The sequence below is a fragment of the Caloenas nicobarica genome, chromosome Z, assembly GCF_036013445.1.
Source record: "Caloenas nicobarica isolate bCalNic1 chromosome Z, bCalNic1.hap1, whole genome shotgun sequence".
In the NCBI taxonomy this organism is placed as follows: Eukaryota; Metazoa; Chordata; class Aves; order Columbiformes; family Columbidae; genus Caloenas; species Caloenas nicobarica.
In genome coordinates, this window is record NC_088284.1 from 1,561,127 (window position 1) to 1,576,231 (window position 15,105).

General features: G+C 42.5%; 1 protein-coding gene across 1 annotated transcript in view; it reads right to left on the minus strand.

Moving 5' to 3' along the window:
• The window catches only part of DCC (DCC netrin 1 receptor), a 357,209-nt gene that overhangs the window by 69,110 nt on the left and 272,994 nt on the right, over window positions 1-15,105 (minus strand). The window contains exons 13-15 of the mRNA XM_065656469.1: window positions 9,128-9,269; window positions 6,844-6,954; window positions 1,288-1,482 (exon numbers count right to left, since the gene is read on the minus strand). Of these exons, the coding sequence (XP_065512541.1) occupies window positions 1,288-1,482; window positions 6,844-6,954; window positions 9,128-9,269 (448 nt within the window). The remainder of the gene's footprint in view (window positions 1-1,287; window positions 1,483-6,843; window positions 6,955-9,127; window positions 9,270-15,105) is intronic.

A 15,105-nucleotide genomic window follows, 5' to 3' on the forward strand; every position in this document is an offset into this window, starting at 1 on the left:
TTGTTAATCAAGACACTTTTAGTGAGAGCCGACCATTTGGAACTCTATAAAATTGACCTTTTGGGCATCTCTGTAGTTTTTGCCAAAGCACAGTGGCTTAGACACATCTCTCCATATAATTTTCTTTTCTAGTACTTCTGGGTCAACAGTGGCCAAAGACTCAACTTGAAAACTCATTAAAGCTAGGAAACAACTTAAAATAGGCTGGGGAGAATTTAAATCCCTTTCGGAATTAAAAAAAGGAACACTTCGCATTTAATCCTGACCATTAGTTATTAGACGCACACATTCATTAGTAAGAGCTTTTATCTTTATATTCCACAAAATTTCTTCCACGGTCCAGTCAGACATCTTTTCATTTCGCATAACAACTTCACACTTGCACTAAACATTATCAAATCTGCTTTTTTCGGTAGAACCCACTGAATATTTGGGAAAGTTTAAGCTGGCTCTTGGCAAATACCTCCGTCATAAAATAGATATCTGGACATAGAGAAGCTGTTTGATGAAGTCACAGTAAAACCAGTTTATTCCACTCCTCGGGTTTCCCCAAGGAAAGAGCAAAAAGGTTGGACGATGCAGTTTCAGGGTGCTATAAAATACCAATTCCAAAGAAAAGCATCCCCAGGTATTTTCAGTCCCATAAAATTGAGACAACTGGCCCACTTGTGCACCCCTAATGCACCAGGTTAACGAATCTCCCTGTAATATCTGATCCTTCCCAGATTACTAAGCAGAAAACTTACCTGGAATAAAAGTGGTAAAGAAGAAATGACAAGGAAACCATTAAACTCGTGCACTTTCCTTAAATTTTGAACTGGTTTCCCAGCGCCAGGCAAATGATCCATCACCACGGGAAGGATCCAGGTCCCTGTGTCCCTTGCTGAGAATTTCAATGAAGCGTCACAGAGACCATGCCATGAATAATGAATAATGAATAACCACCTCTCTTGGCGTCATTTTGACAGACACAAAATGGGATTTTTCCATTAAATTCCATCCTGGGGAATAACATCTTTAGGTCCAGCTCTCTGCGCAAGTGGGAGTCAGGATTAGGAGGACATGACTTAATAAGACCGATGGATAAAATGAGCATTTGATCAAAGAGATTTGACATATTGGAGAGTATCCGGAGTTTTGAAGGTAAGAACAAATGTAAAATAGAATGCGGAACCAGCCTAAGCAAGCGACATATAGCCTGAAAATAAACCTACGAAACCAGCGTCATGCCAGAGGAACCTCTTTTCACGTCTTCATGGAATGAAATGAAGGAAAGCAACGCCTTACCCAAGTTTTCAATGGAATAATAGCGCTGTTTGCTGTCCACCCGCACCGTCTCGGCGTAGGGGCTGCCGACGCCGTAGCCGATGATGTACCCGCGGATGACGATGTTGGGGTTGAGCGGCGGCGTCCAACTCATGACGATGCTCGTGGTCAAGGGTCTGACGTGAAGAGAACTTGGCTGGTCAGGAACTTGAGATTCTGCGATTCGAAAAAATAAGAAAAGAAAAAAAAAAAAGAGAAAAGCGTCAATTAATATTCTATTCCGTGTCTGAGTTTAGATTGAAGTATTTGACCAAAAAAGCGCCAGAGTTACATGCAGAGCTTACATGCAATTCCATTGCTGAGCTACGTCCGAGAGCGCTGATATTCTGTTCTACACAGAACATCTGGTGTTTGCCACCCTGAGCATAAGGGGGCCAGAAAGATTAAAAATGATGCAGGAAAACGAAAGCTGACCTGCAAGAGAATTTTCAGTAGGACAACTTTTCCATTCCCTGCTCTGCTTACGAGTTCAGCAGGATCCTGACAGCTCAGTTGTCTTTGTGCTCATAGATTATTTAGCAGAATTTGACTTTTTTAATAGATACACTAGTATATTCTGGCACTAATCTGTCTCTTTCCCACGAAAACAATTAGTGAATTTTAACCCTTGCACATGCACATCTCGCTTTGAAGCCGCTTTAAGTCAATACACCAACATTTTGTAAATGAAATTACGGAACGACGTCTTTTATTTACAGCTATTCCCGGGCAAAATTCATTACTTTAAGTAGTAATTAATCACGCGCAGTCTATTTGCCTTCTCCAAGCCTAATTTTTCTGTGAAGGTTAGAGGAGTAAATGCCTTTTGTTTGAGTTTACCCAATAACTACCATATCACAAGTCTCTCCAGAGGAGCCGCACAGTAACTTGTCTTTTTGAGAGCAGAAAGAGACAAATCACTATTTTTCCCCAATAAAAAGGCTTGCGATATAATAGAGGAAAGCTTCTAAGGAAGGCAACAAGGACAGAAAGGTAGAAAAGATAGGAATAATATAGAATGATGTAAACTCCAACAAAAGACACTTCCCAGTTGTGAAGCATTCCCACTGTAAACCTTGGAAAAGGTAATAAAAAAAGCAGAATTAACACTTGTCCTTGGGATTTTACGTGTTTTCTTACAGACACGTTAGAGCGCTTTGAAAACCTGTTGCGCCTTTGGGGAAATCTCATTAGTACCGTAACCGTCTGAAACACCCAGCAAATTTATCAAATTCGACGTCTTAAAATTTCAGCTTCTTAAAACAGCGAAGCGTGGGTCTGGTTTTAAAAAAATAATTTAAAAAAAAAAAAAAAAAATCAAAGAAAACTCACTGCAAAGTCGCTCCTCACAAAAAGAAGAACCAGATTGCACCAGGTTAAGTTGCCATTTCCCCCCAACTCCACTCCCAAACTTTGATTTAATGCAGAAGTTAAAGTTACTCGGGCAGCTATTCCTGAACCGGGCTGTTTGAAAAACAAACGACAGAAGCATTTCTTATAAGCCCCGCAGATAAAAATCACAATTTCACGCCTTGAAATGAGAAGCTGGATAACGTCGCAACACCGCGATTCCTCAAACTTCCTCAGCGGCGCAATTCCCAGCCGATCAGAGCGTCCAAAAAACTGATTTGCCTTCGAATAATGATTTTTACGTCTGACACAACACAGGGATTTCAATTGCAGTACAGATACCTCTAGGCAGCCGTTTGGGTTCAAACTACTTTATTCAAACATTTCGTATTCTTTATTTCAAACACAGAGATGCAATTCATGCGTTGCGGAGCAAAATCACAGCTCCTTGTTTCGAGAAGCAAAAGGCACTTTAACTTCTTGGACCCGACTTGTGAATTAAATTGCTGAAATGAAGCTGGAGTGAATATTTGTGAATTATTTTTTGAATATTAAAGTTTCATAAATGCAGAGCTATTTTAATTTTTTTTTTTTAATTCGACTTTCTATCTATATAAAGCAGTTTAATTACATTTTAATTAGCTTTATTTTCAAGCATTTTCTGGAAAAAAAACATTTTTCTCATTCTGAAAAAGCTCCAAATGTTATAATTTGTGGCATGGATTTCACAACCCAAAGTGCAAAGTTAAATGTGAGAAACAACTCTTTTTTTTTTTTTCCTCTGAAACAAAGTTTTTTCTGGTTCTTTTTACAACAAAGCATGTTTTCCATAGCAAGGAGTTCCGCTGAAGATCACACACAGCCAAACATCTCCATCCATCAGTTCTTCAGGAATCCGGAGCATCCACCCTTTGCGTGGTGTCCTGCTGATTTTTCGGTGTCCCGAATATCCACAAGTAAAATTCTTCCGCAAAATTGTAGCTCATATTTCTGCTTTCTTCGTCAGGCCGTTCCCTTGCGGTTCTACATCAATACATCTACTCATGTATCTCCTGGGCTTGAACGTGACGCCAGAACTACTTCCGAGAAGCAACCTCGAGATCCCGTTCTCCTGCAAGAAGCGCCAAATGACTTCGTCGTCTTATACCCCAAACGAGCCCAATTTACAGTCTCTCTCTTAACTACACCAAGAGTTTATAATTTTCCTCTCGAGTGAGGACATCTTTGGGTACTTGTAAATAAATTCGGTGCTCCAACACATGAGCTGTGGACATCGGCCAGCCCCACAGACCAGCGCCTGGCACGTCGGAGGAGACTTCTCAGGAGATGTGCCCATGAACCTGGATTTCTTGGTGTTGCGTTTCTTAATCTCTTCCCTCATGGACAATGAGGTTCCCAAGAACTGAAATATGAAGGTCCGTGTCACTGCCTGGTGGGACATCTCCTGGGATGCCCCATGGATGCTGAAGGTCTATGTCACTGCGTGGCGGGACATATCCTGAGACGTCCCATGGAACCTGAAGGTCCGTGTCACTGCCTGGTGGGACATCTGAGATGCTCCATGGATGCTGAAGGTCTATGTCACTGCGTGGCGGGACATATCCTGAGATGTCCCATGGAACCTGAAGGTTCGTGTCACTGCCTGGTGGGACATCTGAGATGTTCCATGGATGCTGAAGGTCCATGTCACTGCGTGGTGGGACATCTCCTGGGATGCCCCATGGAAGCTGAAGGTCTATGTCACTGCCTGGTGGGACATCTCCTGAGACATCCCATGGAACCTGAAGGTCTATGTCACTGCGTGGCAGGACATATCCTGAGATGTCCCATGGAACCTGAAGGTCCATGTCACTGCCTGGTGGGACATCTGAGAAGCTCCATGGATGCTGAAGGTCCATGTCACTGCGTGGTGGGACATCTCTTGGGATGCCCCATGGAAGCTGAAGGTCTATGTCACTGCGTGGTGGGACATCTCCTGAGACGTCCCATAGAACCTGAAGGTCTATGTCACTGCGTGGCAGGACATATCCTGAGATGTCCCATGGAACCTGAAGGTCCGTGTCACTGCCTGGTGGGACATCTGAGAAGCTCCATGGATGCTGAAGGTCCACGTCACTGCGCGGTGGGACGTCTCCTCCTGGGATGCCGCATCTGCTCCCATGTGCCCGAGTCCTTCGCTGTGTTTCTACATGATGGTTTGAGACCCACGTCTTCCATCCAGGGAACACCACACTCAGTGCTACTCAAAGGTCTCTAATTCCGCTGGCGAGCTTGAAAAACGCTTCACATTTGGGTCGCTTTCGCAATTTTCTCAGACAGTCAAAGATGTACGTTTGACGAAGGGTCGTTCTTATTCATGCCATTTTGTTCGCTTATTCCCCCAATCACTTTTCAGTCTAGATTACAATATAATAAGAGTTGAGCTTGTCGAGCTAAGTTAGAGCTGAAGCTGAATTGTATCACTATCTAATACGTGTAACAGCTTCCGTCTGCTCCGTGCAGCAATCAGAACCGAGCGTCCCAAACCCACTTTCCTAGAGGATACAGAGTTGATCAGAGATTCTCTTGCATCCTCGCTCAAGCTATTTAAATCAGACCCTTCAGGGAAAGCGCCGCTTTCAATGTCTATTTTTTTTGGTGGGTTGCGTTGTTTTTAAAGCGCAAAATTTGAGGCTTAAAATAAGTATCTCAAACCTTCCCAGCTGTCTGGAAAGGCACGAGAGCTTTCCAGGGAACCTCGAAGAAGCAGCGCTGTTTGGATTTCTAACCACTTTAACAAAACACACTAATTACAACGAAGATCCCTTGCGAGGTGACGCTGTTCTCTGGGATACTGTTCGTCTTCGTGTTGCCGATGCCTTCCAGTGAAAGCAAAAAAACTGCGTTATCCACAGCAGCAGGGAGAGAATTGCCGGTACCAGCCTGTTTTCCAGCTCTGACGCTTGCAGGACTCTGCAGAACTCCAGTAATAAATAGATTTTTCCCCAGGGTTTAGCAAGGCATTTGTATTTAGTGAGTAACACGCTGCATTCCCAGCATCGGGCTGGAGGAGAATCCGCCACGGCTGCAAACGCAAATGCATGTAAATACAAAACACGAGCAAAACGGCTTTGCTGGGATTTATTCGCACGCACCTACTCCCACCTGCGATTACTCGATTAATGTCTTTGCAAGCGAACACGTGTTTGGGCACCAAAACTTCAAAGGAATGCAGTGTGCACAAAATGCAAATCAAAACGAATGCGCTCAAACGCGTTGCTTTGTTTGTTTTTTCCCTGTGTTCGGAATTCATCTTTTACTCTCTCCTGCGCAAATTTACACCTTCGCAACATCATTTTGCAAATTGCTGTCTAGCCCAAGCATAATTAAAACGGTATCATCACGCACGGCGGCGTGTTGTGATCCGCGGTGTCTGGAAGTGTCACCTCTCTGCAAAACCAGGTACCGGTTCCATCATTTTATGCGCGGCCGCTCCCAGAAAATTGCATTTGGACACAGGGAAAGGCAGAAATTCTTCAATTTGCAAGGGTGGATTTTTGAGATCATAAGGACACCCGGCCGGTCAGAAGAAAGGCAACGTCAAGTACTACGGTGCATTTAAACTGGTTATTTTATTTATTCTTTCATCCAGTTTGCCTTTGATCCTTTTGAGGTGACGGAGTCTGTTTTAAAAATCAGCAATTTTCATCAGTTTCCTTTCATTTGCTCTTCATCTCCTCTCTACCGCATATTTGCTGCTTCTGGATTGTCTCTAGTTTTGCCGTGACTTCCATCTGTCAGGCTCTTTGTTCCGTTTGATTTGCACTCTGTTTAATTTTTTTCCTCGGCCGACTTTTTCGTGACTCTCCTTTTATTCCTCTGCTACTTCAAATATTCCAGTCATTTTATCTAACCCTTTCATTTCAGGGTTTTTCTTCACTGATTTACACCCCCCCCCATCACTCTCCAGGTATCTGGATCCCGTCACCTTTCGCTAATTATTCAGCTGCGTCGCCAACATCTGCAAATAAAAGGTCGGGAAACCAGATTTGACCCGTCTGAATATTTGCTTAGTGGTTTCTTAGGACAGTTGGCGTCATTTCCGTTGTTTCGTTGCTCGATTACATTTACCGCTTATGAAATGACACTGGGCTATTGCGAGTGGCCGCGATGCTCAAGAGCTTTTTTGGGTTAAAAAGATGCATTTACCGTCGAGATCGTTCTCGGGCGTCTCCGCCGTGTACCAGTCCGAGGAGGGTCCTGTCCCGTTCACCGTCATTGCGGCCACTTGGAAACTGTACTGACTTCCTTTCTCAAGCCCTGTTTGACCAAAAAAAAAAAAGGCAAATAAAAATCATACAGAAAGAAAGAAAGAAAAAAAAAAAATCAACGACAATAGCGGAGTTTGCATAAAATGAAATACCGAGTGATACTCCGTTGGATTTGCCACTGGTAAGGAACTCGCTAATGCATACATATAAATATAAAATACAAACAAGATTAACGGAAGCTCAATTAGTAGAAAATAGAAGAGTTGTTCTAGGTAGCTCAGCCGTTAATTGCACACTGAACAAAAAGATTTCGCTGCTTTTAACATGCAGGTAAGTTCTCCTTATGCAGAAAATTCAAAATTTTGCAGGCTAGGAACTGCGTTAGCAATTGAAACGTGCTTTATTTTTCCTTGCTCCTGATGGACTTCAGAGCACACAGCTCAGCAGAAAAACCAGAAAGTCTTACCAATATTTTGAAATACGCACGAACTCAGAAATCAGACGTTTCCCGCTGTGGCCACAGCCATCAGAAAACAATTACTGTGGCGTTCGGAACGTGCCACAGGATTTCAAGCCTCCAAGGTGCGGATAAAAATTTATCTTTTTGCTCAGTCTATACTGACCACAAAGCACAGGGGAAAAAAAAAAAATAATAATAACGTTTCATTTAATTGCAAACATTCTCTGGAGAAAAACGGTCATAATTAAAAAGAGCAGTTGAACGTTTAGCTGACATGGAAACCTACTTGAAAATTGATAGCGGCTATTTAGAACCCTGCATCGTACCTCTAAATTCCTTTGCTATTGCAGATGTTCTTATTATCCCGTAAAGCACCTGCCGACCAGAGAGAATTGCAGAGAAGTGCCTACATGTTAATATTTAAAACGTCCATTTAGAGCAGCCTCACAGCTCGGTCTCCAGCAAGCACAATGCAGAAAGTAATGACGACACTTGGATATTTTTCTTAATTGCTTTCAAAAACATGTTCTCCCAAGCTTTGTAAAAAAAATAATCAAAAAGAAAAGTGATTTTGGGCTGCGTGGAGGTGAGATGGGGATGTGCAGCCACCGTCCCACCACCCTGCAGCTCTTCAAGCCCCAAATGATTCATGTTTAAGAAGGAATTTGCTCAAGACGTTGGGATCTACCACGACAGAGGTTTCATCTGCTCTGCTGCCACGGGATGGGATCCACAGGGACGGAGCTACGGGGGACCTGGACTCAGCTCAAACATCTGAGCGGGTTCCATCATTATTTCTACTTCATCTGCCAAAAAATGGATCCTTTCCAACTTGTCTAACGTGCTTAACGTGCTAATTTCCTCCAGAAAGTCTTTGTTTCTTGCACAAGTTGTGGATGTTAGTCACGTAGCCTTCACATGAAGGGACTTCTTGTCCATGGGGACTTTGGTCAAGAGGCTACATGAGATGACCAAGCTGAGATTTCGGTATTTAAGGTCTTCTTCAGAAAAATATTCTACTTTTGCTTTTCTTTCATTTTGAAAGAAAATCCCGCTTTTCCCACCCAAACGCTAAATGCTAGTGATTATCCTGAAATATACAATTCAGAATTCCTTCCGATTCTCACAGGTGACACTTCACATGTCAAAGGAAACATTTCATTTGAGATGAAATTGTGGTTTTCAGACGCAAACCACGGAAGTCAGGTTGGCTTTGCCAAAGTTTGATTTTCTCCCTCGATGCTTTCTCAGTGATGTCCTGGGCAGAACGCCAGAACCCAGGTGAAATTCATTTTCACCTGCCGGAATTCACTGTTACCCTTAACGATAATCACCTGGCTGCTTTCACTCACGGCAATTATAGTTTTGCTATGATCTAGTGTTGGACTTTTTATTCTGTGAGGCGACGTTTTCCGCGGAAAATCTTGGAAAAGAAACTGGGGAAATTACTATTTGGGCACCCAGGAGAAAATAGGAGATGTTGACCGAATGCTCTAAAAAAATAAATTAACTGAGGCTTAAGAAATTGGACTGAAAAAAAATGCAGCTTCAAGTTCATTAATGATAAAGGGCAGGAGACAAACATATGATAAAAGCATTATGGAAAACATTGGGTAAAAAAAAAAAAAACCACCCACCATAAAGGCTATCTTTGTACAACACATAAATGCTACCTGCCAGCAAAGAAATCAATGTTCCCTTGAACTGAAAGTATATTTTATTCCCAACGCATTTAATTCATCAAAACCGCCCGAACACTGACCTGTGAACAAGTACCAGAGGTTGTTTGGCTCCAGTGTTTCAATCTCACCCCTGCGGGTCGTCTTTCTATGTCGGATTTTATAGCCCGTAATAAATCCATTCTGAGTACCTGGTGGTGGAGGCAACCAGCTAACTTTGATGCTCTGGAAAAGAGGAGATATTACTGTCGGTTTTTATTTTTTTCACAAAGAAATGACAGCAATAAACCACATAAAACAAATGGGGAAAAAAAAGAAGGCTATGTTTTTTCTAATAACAACATGTATTCAACTAAGATATTGTTTTGAGGAGAAAACCAAATTGAATCTAAAAAGATTCGGAGTGGCATAAAGAAAACTACATGTTCTATAGAAGTGGATGGCTCTACAGACAATGGATTTATACAGTGAATTTTCTCCCTTTTCGGGGATTTTTCATTTCAAATGGCCACTAGAATACCGAGGGTACTATAAATGTCAGCGCCGGGCTTGAGTCGACACTGCGACTCGTTTCGCTTTTCAGCCCCAAAGCGCCCAAGTCGCCTCATTTTGACTGTAGGATACAAATAACTCCAGCAGTTCTGTTCACTATTTTGTGCCATTTTAATTCCACAGACGTTCACGGAAACGTTGCCGCAACCTCGTTATATCAACATCAAGAGAGTCAAAGCTCTTGGGGATAAACTCATTGCCGATCCCAACACATGGCAGAACGTTTGCTGAGGTATTTCTCGGAGTCGGCAGCGACACAATTAACCAAGACCGACCACTTCATTTGTTTTAAAAGTTGCTTTGCTAGATTGTAGGAGGGATCTTATCTCAACCTAACGGCCCAAACTGAAATTGTCCCTTCCTGGTGGCTCCCGACAAGGCCGGACACCCATCTCCGCCACCTCTCTCCTTGGAGAAAGGTCTGAAGGACCTTTGTCGTTCAAGTCCACGGATACAGAATTTCATTTACTCTTCGGTCTCCCAGCCACTCAGCATTGTAAGGATTTACAGCGATCAGCTTTTGCTACGCTGAATTTCTAACCCTTGGTTCCTCGCTCTCCATCCTGCGTGGAGATGGCGACGCCACCACCACCGTTCCTCGGCCGAGAGAAGCCAACACCTCTTTCCATCCTTTGTTCTCTATCCATCGCAAAGGGAAAAAATCCTTCCATGCCAGCAACTTCGCTTCTTCAGGAGCCTTTTGTGAGGGATCGTATCAAAAGGCTTTAGGAAATCCACGCCAACGGTATCAACGGGATCTCCTTGCCCATGTGCTCAATGATTCCTTCAAAGGGCTTTAATAGACACGTGGAGCGGGACTTTCCTCCACAAAAGCTGTATTGATCCCTCCTCGTCATATCGTGTCCGTCCATACGTCTGTTCATTCTGTTCTTTATTACGGTTTCTATCAATTTGTCCAGGAAAAACCCCCCAGATTTACTGGGCTGGACTGATAAGAGAGCTGATATTGTACAGCAGCATTTCGCCGCTAAAACAATCTGGGCAGCAGCTGCTCCTCGCGAGTCTCCAATTCTTGGAGCATTTTTACTTAGCGTGATATAAGGTATTCAGGGTATTAAGGGCTTCTCATGGAGCAAGACCTCACAATTGTATCTATACTATCTCTTACAGCACTCTATTATAGATTTTTAGACAAAAAGTCGACCACATCACAGTGGATAGTTTTTGACCAAATACAATTTATTACCATCATTGAGTTGCTTAGTCCCTGCATAAATACGTTATAGCACATATCAAATTAATTATTGCAATAGAAAAATCAATTTTGCACGTATACTGCCCAGTGATTTATTGCTACAATCTATTATACATTCCAAAATCAATACTTTAGGTTTTCATTCCTGAGTGAAATAACGCTGAGTTTTTTGCCCCTGGGGCAGAACAAACCCCATTTTTCAAACCAGAAAGCGATTGTTTTAAAAACAGATTGGGACCATTTGCATATGGAAATTGCCTACATAGAGAATCTTTATGGGAGGACACAAACACCCAGAGAGCGGCTTTAAAACTCTGTCGGACAACTCAGGACATTCTACAATTCTACGAACTTTTACCCGAAGGTGTCGCTTATAGCCAATTTAGAACTGAATCGCCTGATAGAAACCACAGTGATATTTGAAAGAAATCCCATCATCTGGAAGACCTTCTCATGACCCGGACTTTTGAGGGCACCTTTGGGTGGTCCACCATCGTTTCCAAACCACGGGCGCCGTTTTGTCCATCTATTTCAAACCAGAAGCTTCTTGCAAATGGAGCAACGCTCAAGAAATGGTCGCTGGGGTGGTTGAACCACTCGATGGGGCCAGTCAGCAACAATTTATTGGACCTGTAGATGGCTTAAAAAATAAAATAAAAAGAAGAAGTGGCTCCAGTCTCCTTGAAGCCACTTCAGCATCGGGTTGCGTGAGCTCGGGGTGGTCCGTGCGGACACCTGCGAGCGCGGAGCAGTTTTTATGAGAGCCCGAATCTCCCTTTTTCTGCCTTGAAGTCATCGGTGGCTGCATCGCCCCACACGGCAGGTCGCGCAGGAGCAATGGGTTTGGTAGGAGAAACGAGCTCTTCCTTATGATTAGAGGAAAAAGCAGGTTCTGTACGGATGTGCCTAATGGTAACGGATCCCTTTCACCTCGACCTGGTCTCCATGGACACCGCGACGATGCTTTTTATCAATAGCACTTAACATGTGACCCTTTGCTCCAGGAAAATCAATGACAGAGGTTCTGACTTCTTGTCCTTTCTTCTGCTTCGGAGACAGCGGTAACAACTAGTGCTTTACCCGGGAGAAAATATTTCCTTTCTGTTACACGATTCCTAAGGAAACCATAAAATGAAGGCAGCTGCAAGAGGATTTTAGGAACCTGTTAGTCCTGGATGGAACACAACAGGGAAAAGTATCGTAGAAGGTTGCTGGGCACTTCCATTTGTTGAAATTTTCTTTAATGGCGCGTGGTCCCTTTCGTGCACCATTAGAAAATGACCCCGAGCGTCTCGGTGCGAGCTGGGACCCCCAGCGCTGCCCTCACTCAGAGCTGTCATCCCTTTATGGATTATTCCGAACCAAAATATCCCTTTATGGATTATTCCGAACCAAAATATCCCTTTACGGATTATTCCGAACCACCCGGCGCGATCCCTCCGAGTTCAATTGTATTTGGTCAACCTTTCCAAGGAGAACAGATGTTGGCCCAACAGATCCAACCAAACCCAAGCTGAAGCTTTACCCTCTTTCTCGTAGTTTCCAAACCCAAAGGATATTTTAATTTTCCCATTTTCATGATTATTTAGTAGAGTCAGCAAGAGCTGCGATATTCTCTCTACATTGATTGGAAATGTGGAGCATCCGAAATCTCATGAATCTTATCAAATCAAAGTTTCTGGATGTGCAAAGACCATTTGTCAGTTTATTTTAGTCAATAATCTTCTGGACATAAATATTCATTATCAGATATTTGCAAACACTGATTCAGTTACGGCAGCAGACGACTAGTACTTGCTTTATGAAGTTTATCTGTTGCACTTTGCACATATGCTTCTCTTCCAAATTTTTCGTTACTAAGTCCATGCTGTGGATTATTTTTTTTTTTTTTTCCAAATGGATATTCAAGTACCTACAATCGCACCAGCTAGATACACAAACCAAATTGGGAATAACATCCATGTAAATGGTCCTCCGGGACGGGATGGGACGACGACGGGACGGGACGACGATGGGACGGGATGGGATGACGATGGGATGGAGCTCACGGAGCACCTGGCAGCACCTTTAACGGGTATGACAGGCGCTACCCAGGATCAAAGACCATTAGAAACTTTACCTTTCTGGAAGAAATTTTGTGGGCTAAAACTTCCCGTCTACCAGCTGATGATGAACTATATACTGAATATTTGAGTTAACGCAGGTTAAGTCGGGCTAAACGGCAAAGCCCGAATCATTGCAAGGCAAGGGAAACAAAGCTAGAATGGGAGAATTGATTGTGAATTCATATATTATTATTATTTATTCATATATTCATAATAGATTAAGCATCTAGATCACATCTTATTTGTAAAAAGTTGGGAAAAGTTCAAAAAAGGAACCATTCGACGATTTCGCGCAACCCCCATAAAGCGTTCTGAGGTTTTGCAGAGCTGTTTTAAATCTTACATACTCCTTTGGTTTGCTTTTATAAATAACAGCAACGGCACTGGAGATACCAAAGGTCTGTCAAATGCTGTGGCGATGCGATAAATAAATTTAAAAAAAACCCCACGGCACCTCCAAAGCATCAGTGGTTTCAATAAATCCTCATTCGCAGAATCACAGAATAGACCCTGAGAACAAGGGCTCCCCTCCTAAGGTCGCAAACGGGCTTGAAGAAATTAAAATTTAAACTATTAATTAAAAAATATAAATCATGAAATATTCCCAAACCCACAACGCGCTGCCCGAGACGCGGTTGCAAAGAATTACAAGCCCCCGGGATGCTGGATAGAAGGTTTCATCCTCAAGAAAAGAAACTCTCGGCAACTGGGTATGTTGGGCAGACTGGTCACGGCCGAACCCACGGTCTGCTACGAATACTCAGAATTTGTCCCGTGCCTCTGAAAACGAGCCTTTCTGTGCCTGCCAAAATTCACGGCCATGTCCCACTGGGGCTTTTTTTAACTGCTGTTAATTCATCTTGGCCTCAATAATCTCAGTGTGCATTTCAACTCTGGTTTTGCTAACAATTAAATCAAACCTACCTGAACAGCTCATAGAAAGCATGTATTATCACTCAAATCAAGCACGTTTTGAAAAACAAGGACTCGAGATGGGACTTTAAAGGAGACGGTATTTAAAAAATATTTTTAGTTTGTATACGAGTAATATAGTGCTTGAGAAAATACGAAAAATCAGTGTGTCACTGGCGCAATAAAATGTGGCATAACTGCGAAGTAATGGATTTTACCAAGAAATTAAGCATCCCAAAATAATGCGAAGGGTCCCTAATGTACTAGATTTTTGTTCTGAGTTCTCTCCTGAAAGAGAAGACAAATTCCCAGAAAATAATTATTCTATACCCTACACCACGCACAGAAGCTATAAGGAAAGTCAAAACTATTTACAACTCAAACCTATGGAGACTACAGAGGTCCTGTATGATTTTTTTTTTTTAATGAAATCAGGGTGTTTCATTTTGAAAGGCTTTAAGTCATTATTTTCAATGCTCCGGGAGAGTAAAATGAAGACACGGTATCAGTTAACGGCGTCGGGTCCATCACCAGTTTGTGGTGTCCTTTTACGACATCATCTAATCACAAATTAATTTACAAATAATTGAGGCTGTTGGCAGCCGCCTTGGATACGAGCAATTTTAAACTCCTCAACCATAGTTTCATTAAACCACTTTTTTTTTTTTCCCCCTTGAGAAGAAAAAAATTTGGGAGGTTTATTAAGGTCTGAAGACCTTTTCGGCCGGTATTATCTCCTCTTCTGAACTACATTTCCAAACAGCACTTATATTAAAATTGCATGATCAACTATTTGATCGCCACGGTCCTAAAAAAGAAAAAAAAAAGAGAAAAACAAATAAAAAGGAAAAAGAAAAGTGATAGTAATGATATACCGGGAAAAAAAATGAAGGATAAAACCAATAAAACTGCCTCTGGGTGTCTTCAGTAACTTGAAAAGGAGAGAGGATGAAACGCAACCAAATACAAGGCTTAGAAGAGCCAGGAACCTCAGGCAAATACTCACTTATGGTGGCAAAACAACCAGAAAATCATGAGGTTTAAAAACAAATAATGAAAAATGTAACCATTTTTTTTCTCTCTCTCTCTGCCTTCATTATACAATTAAAACTTGCGCTCTTTTTTGTGCGTTTGAAAACAAAAGAAATAAACCCCGCAACAGTAAAACCCGCCTGCGATATGCTTCCGTAGCCACAGATTTCGTTTCCTTTTTGTGCCAATGACACAATTACTCACAATCAAAATCTCCTCCCTCCGCTCAGGGAGTCGCTCAACA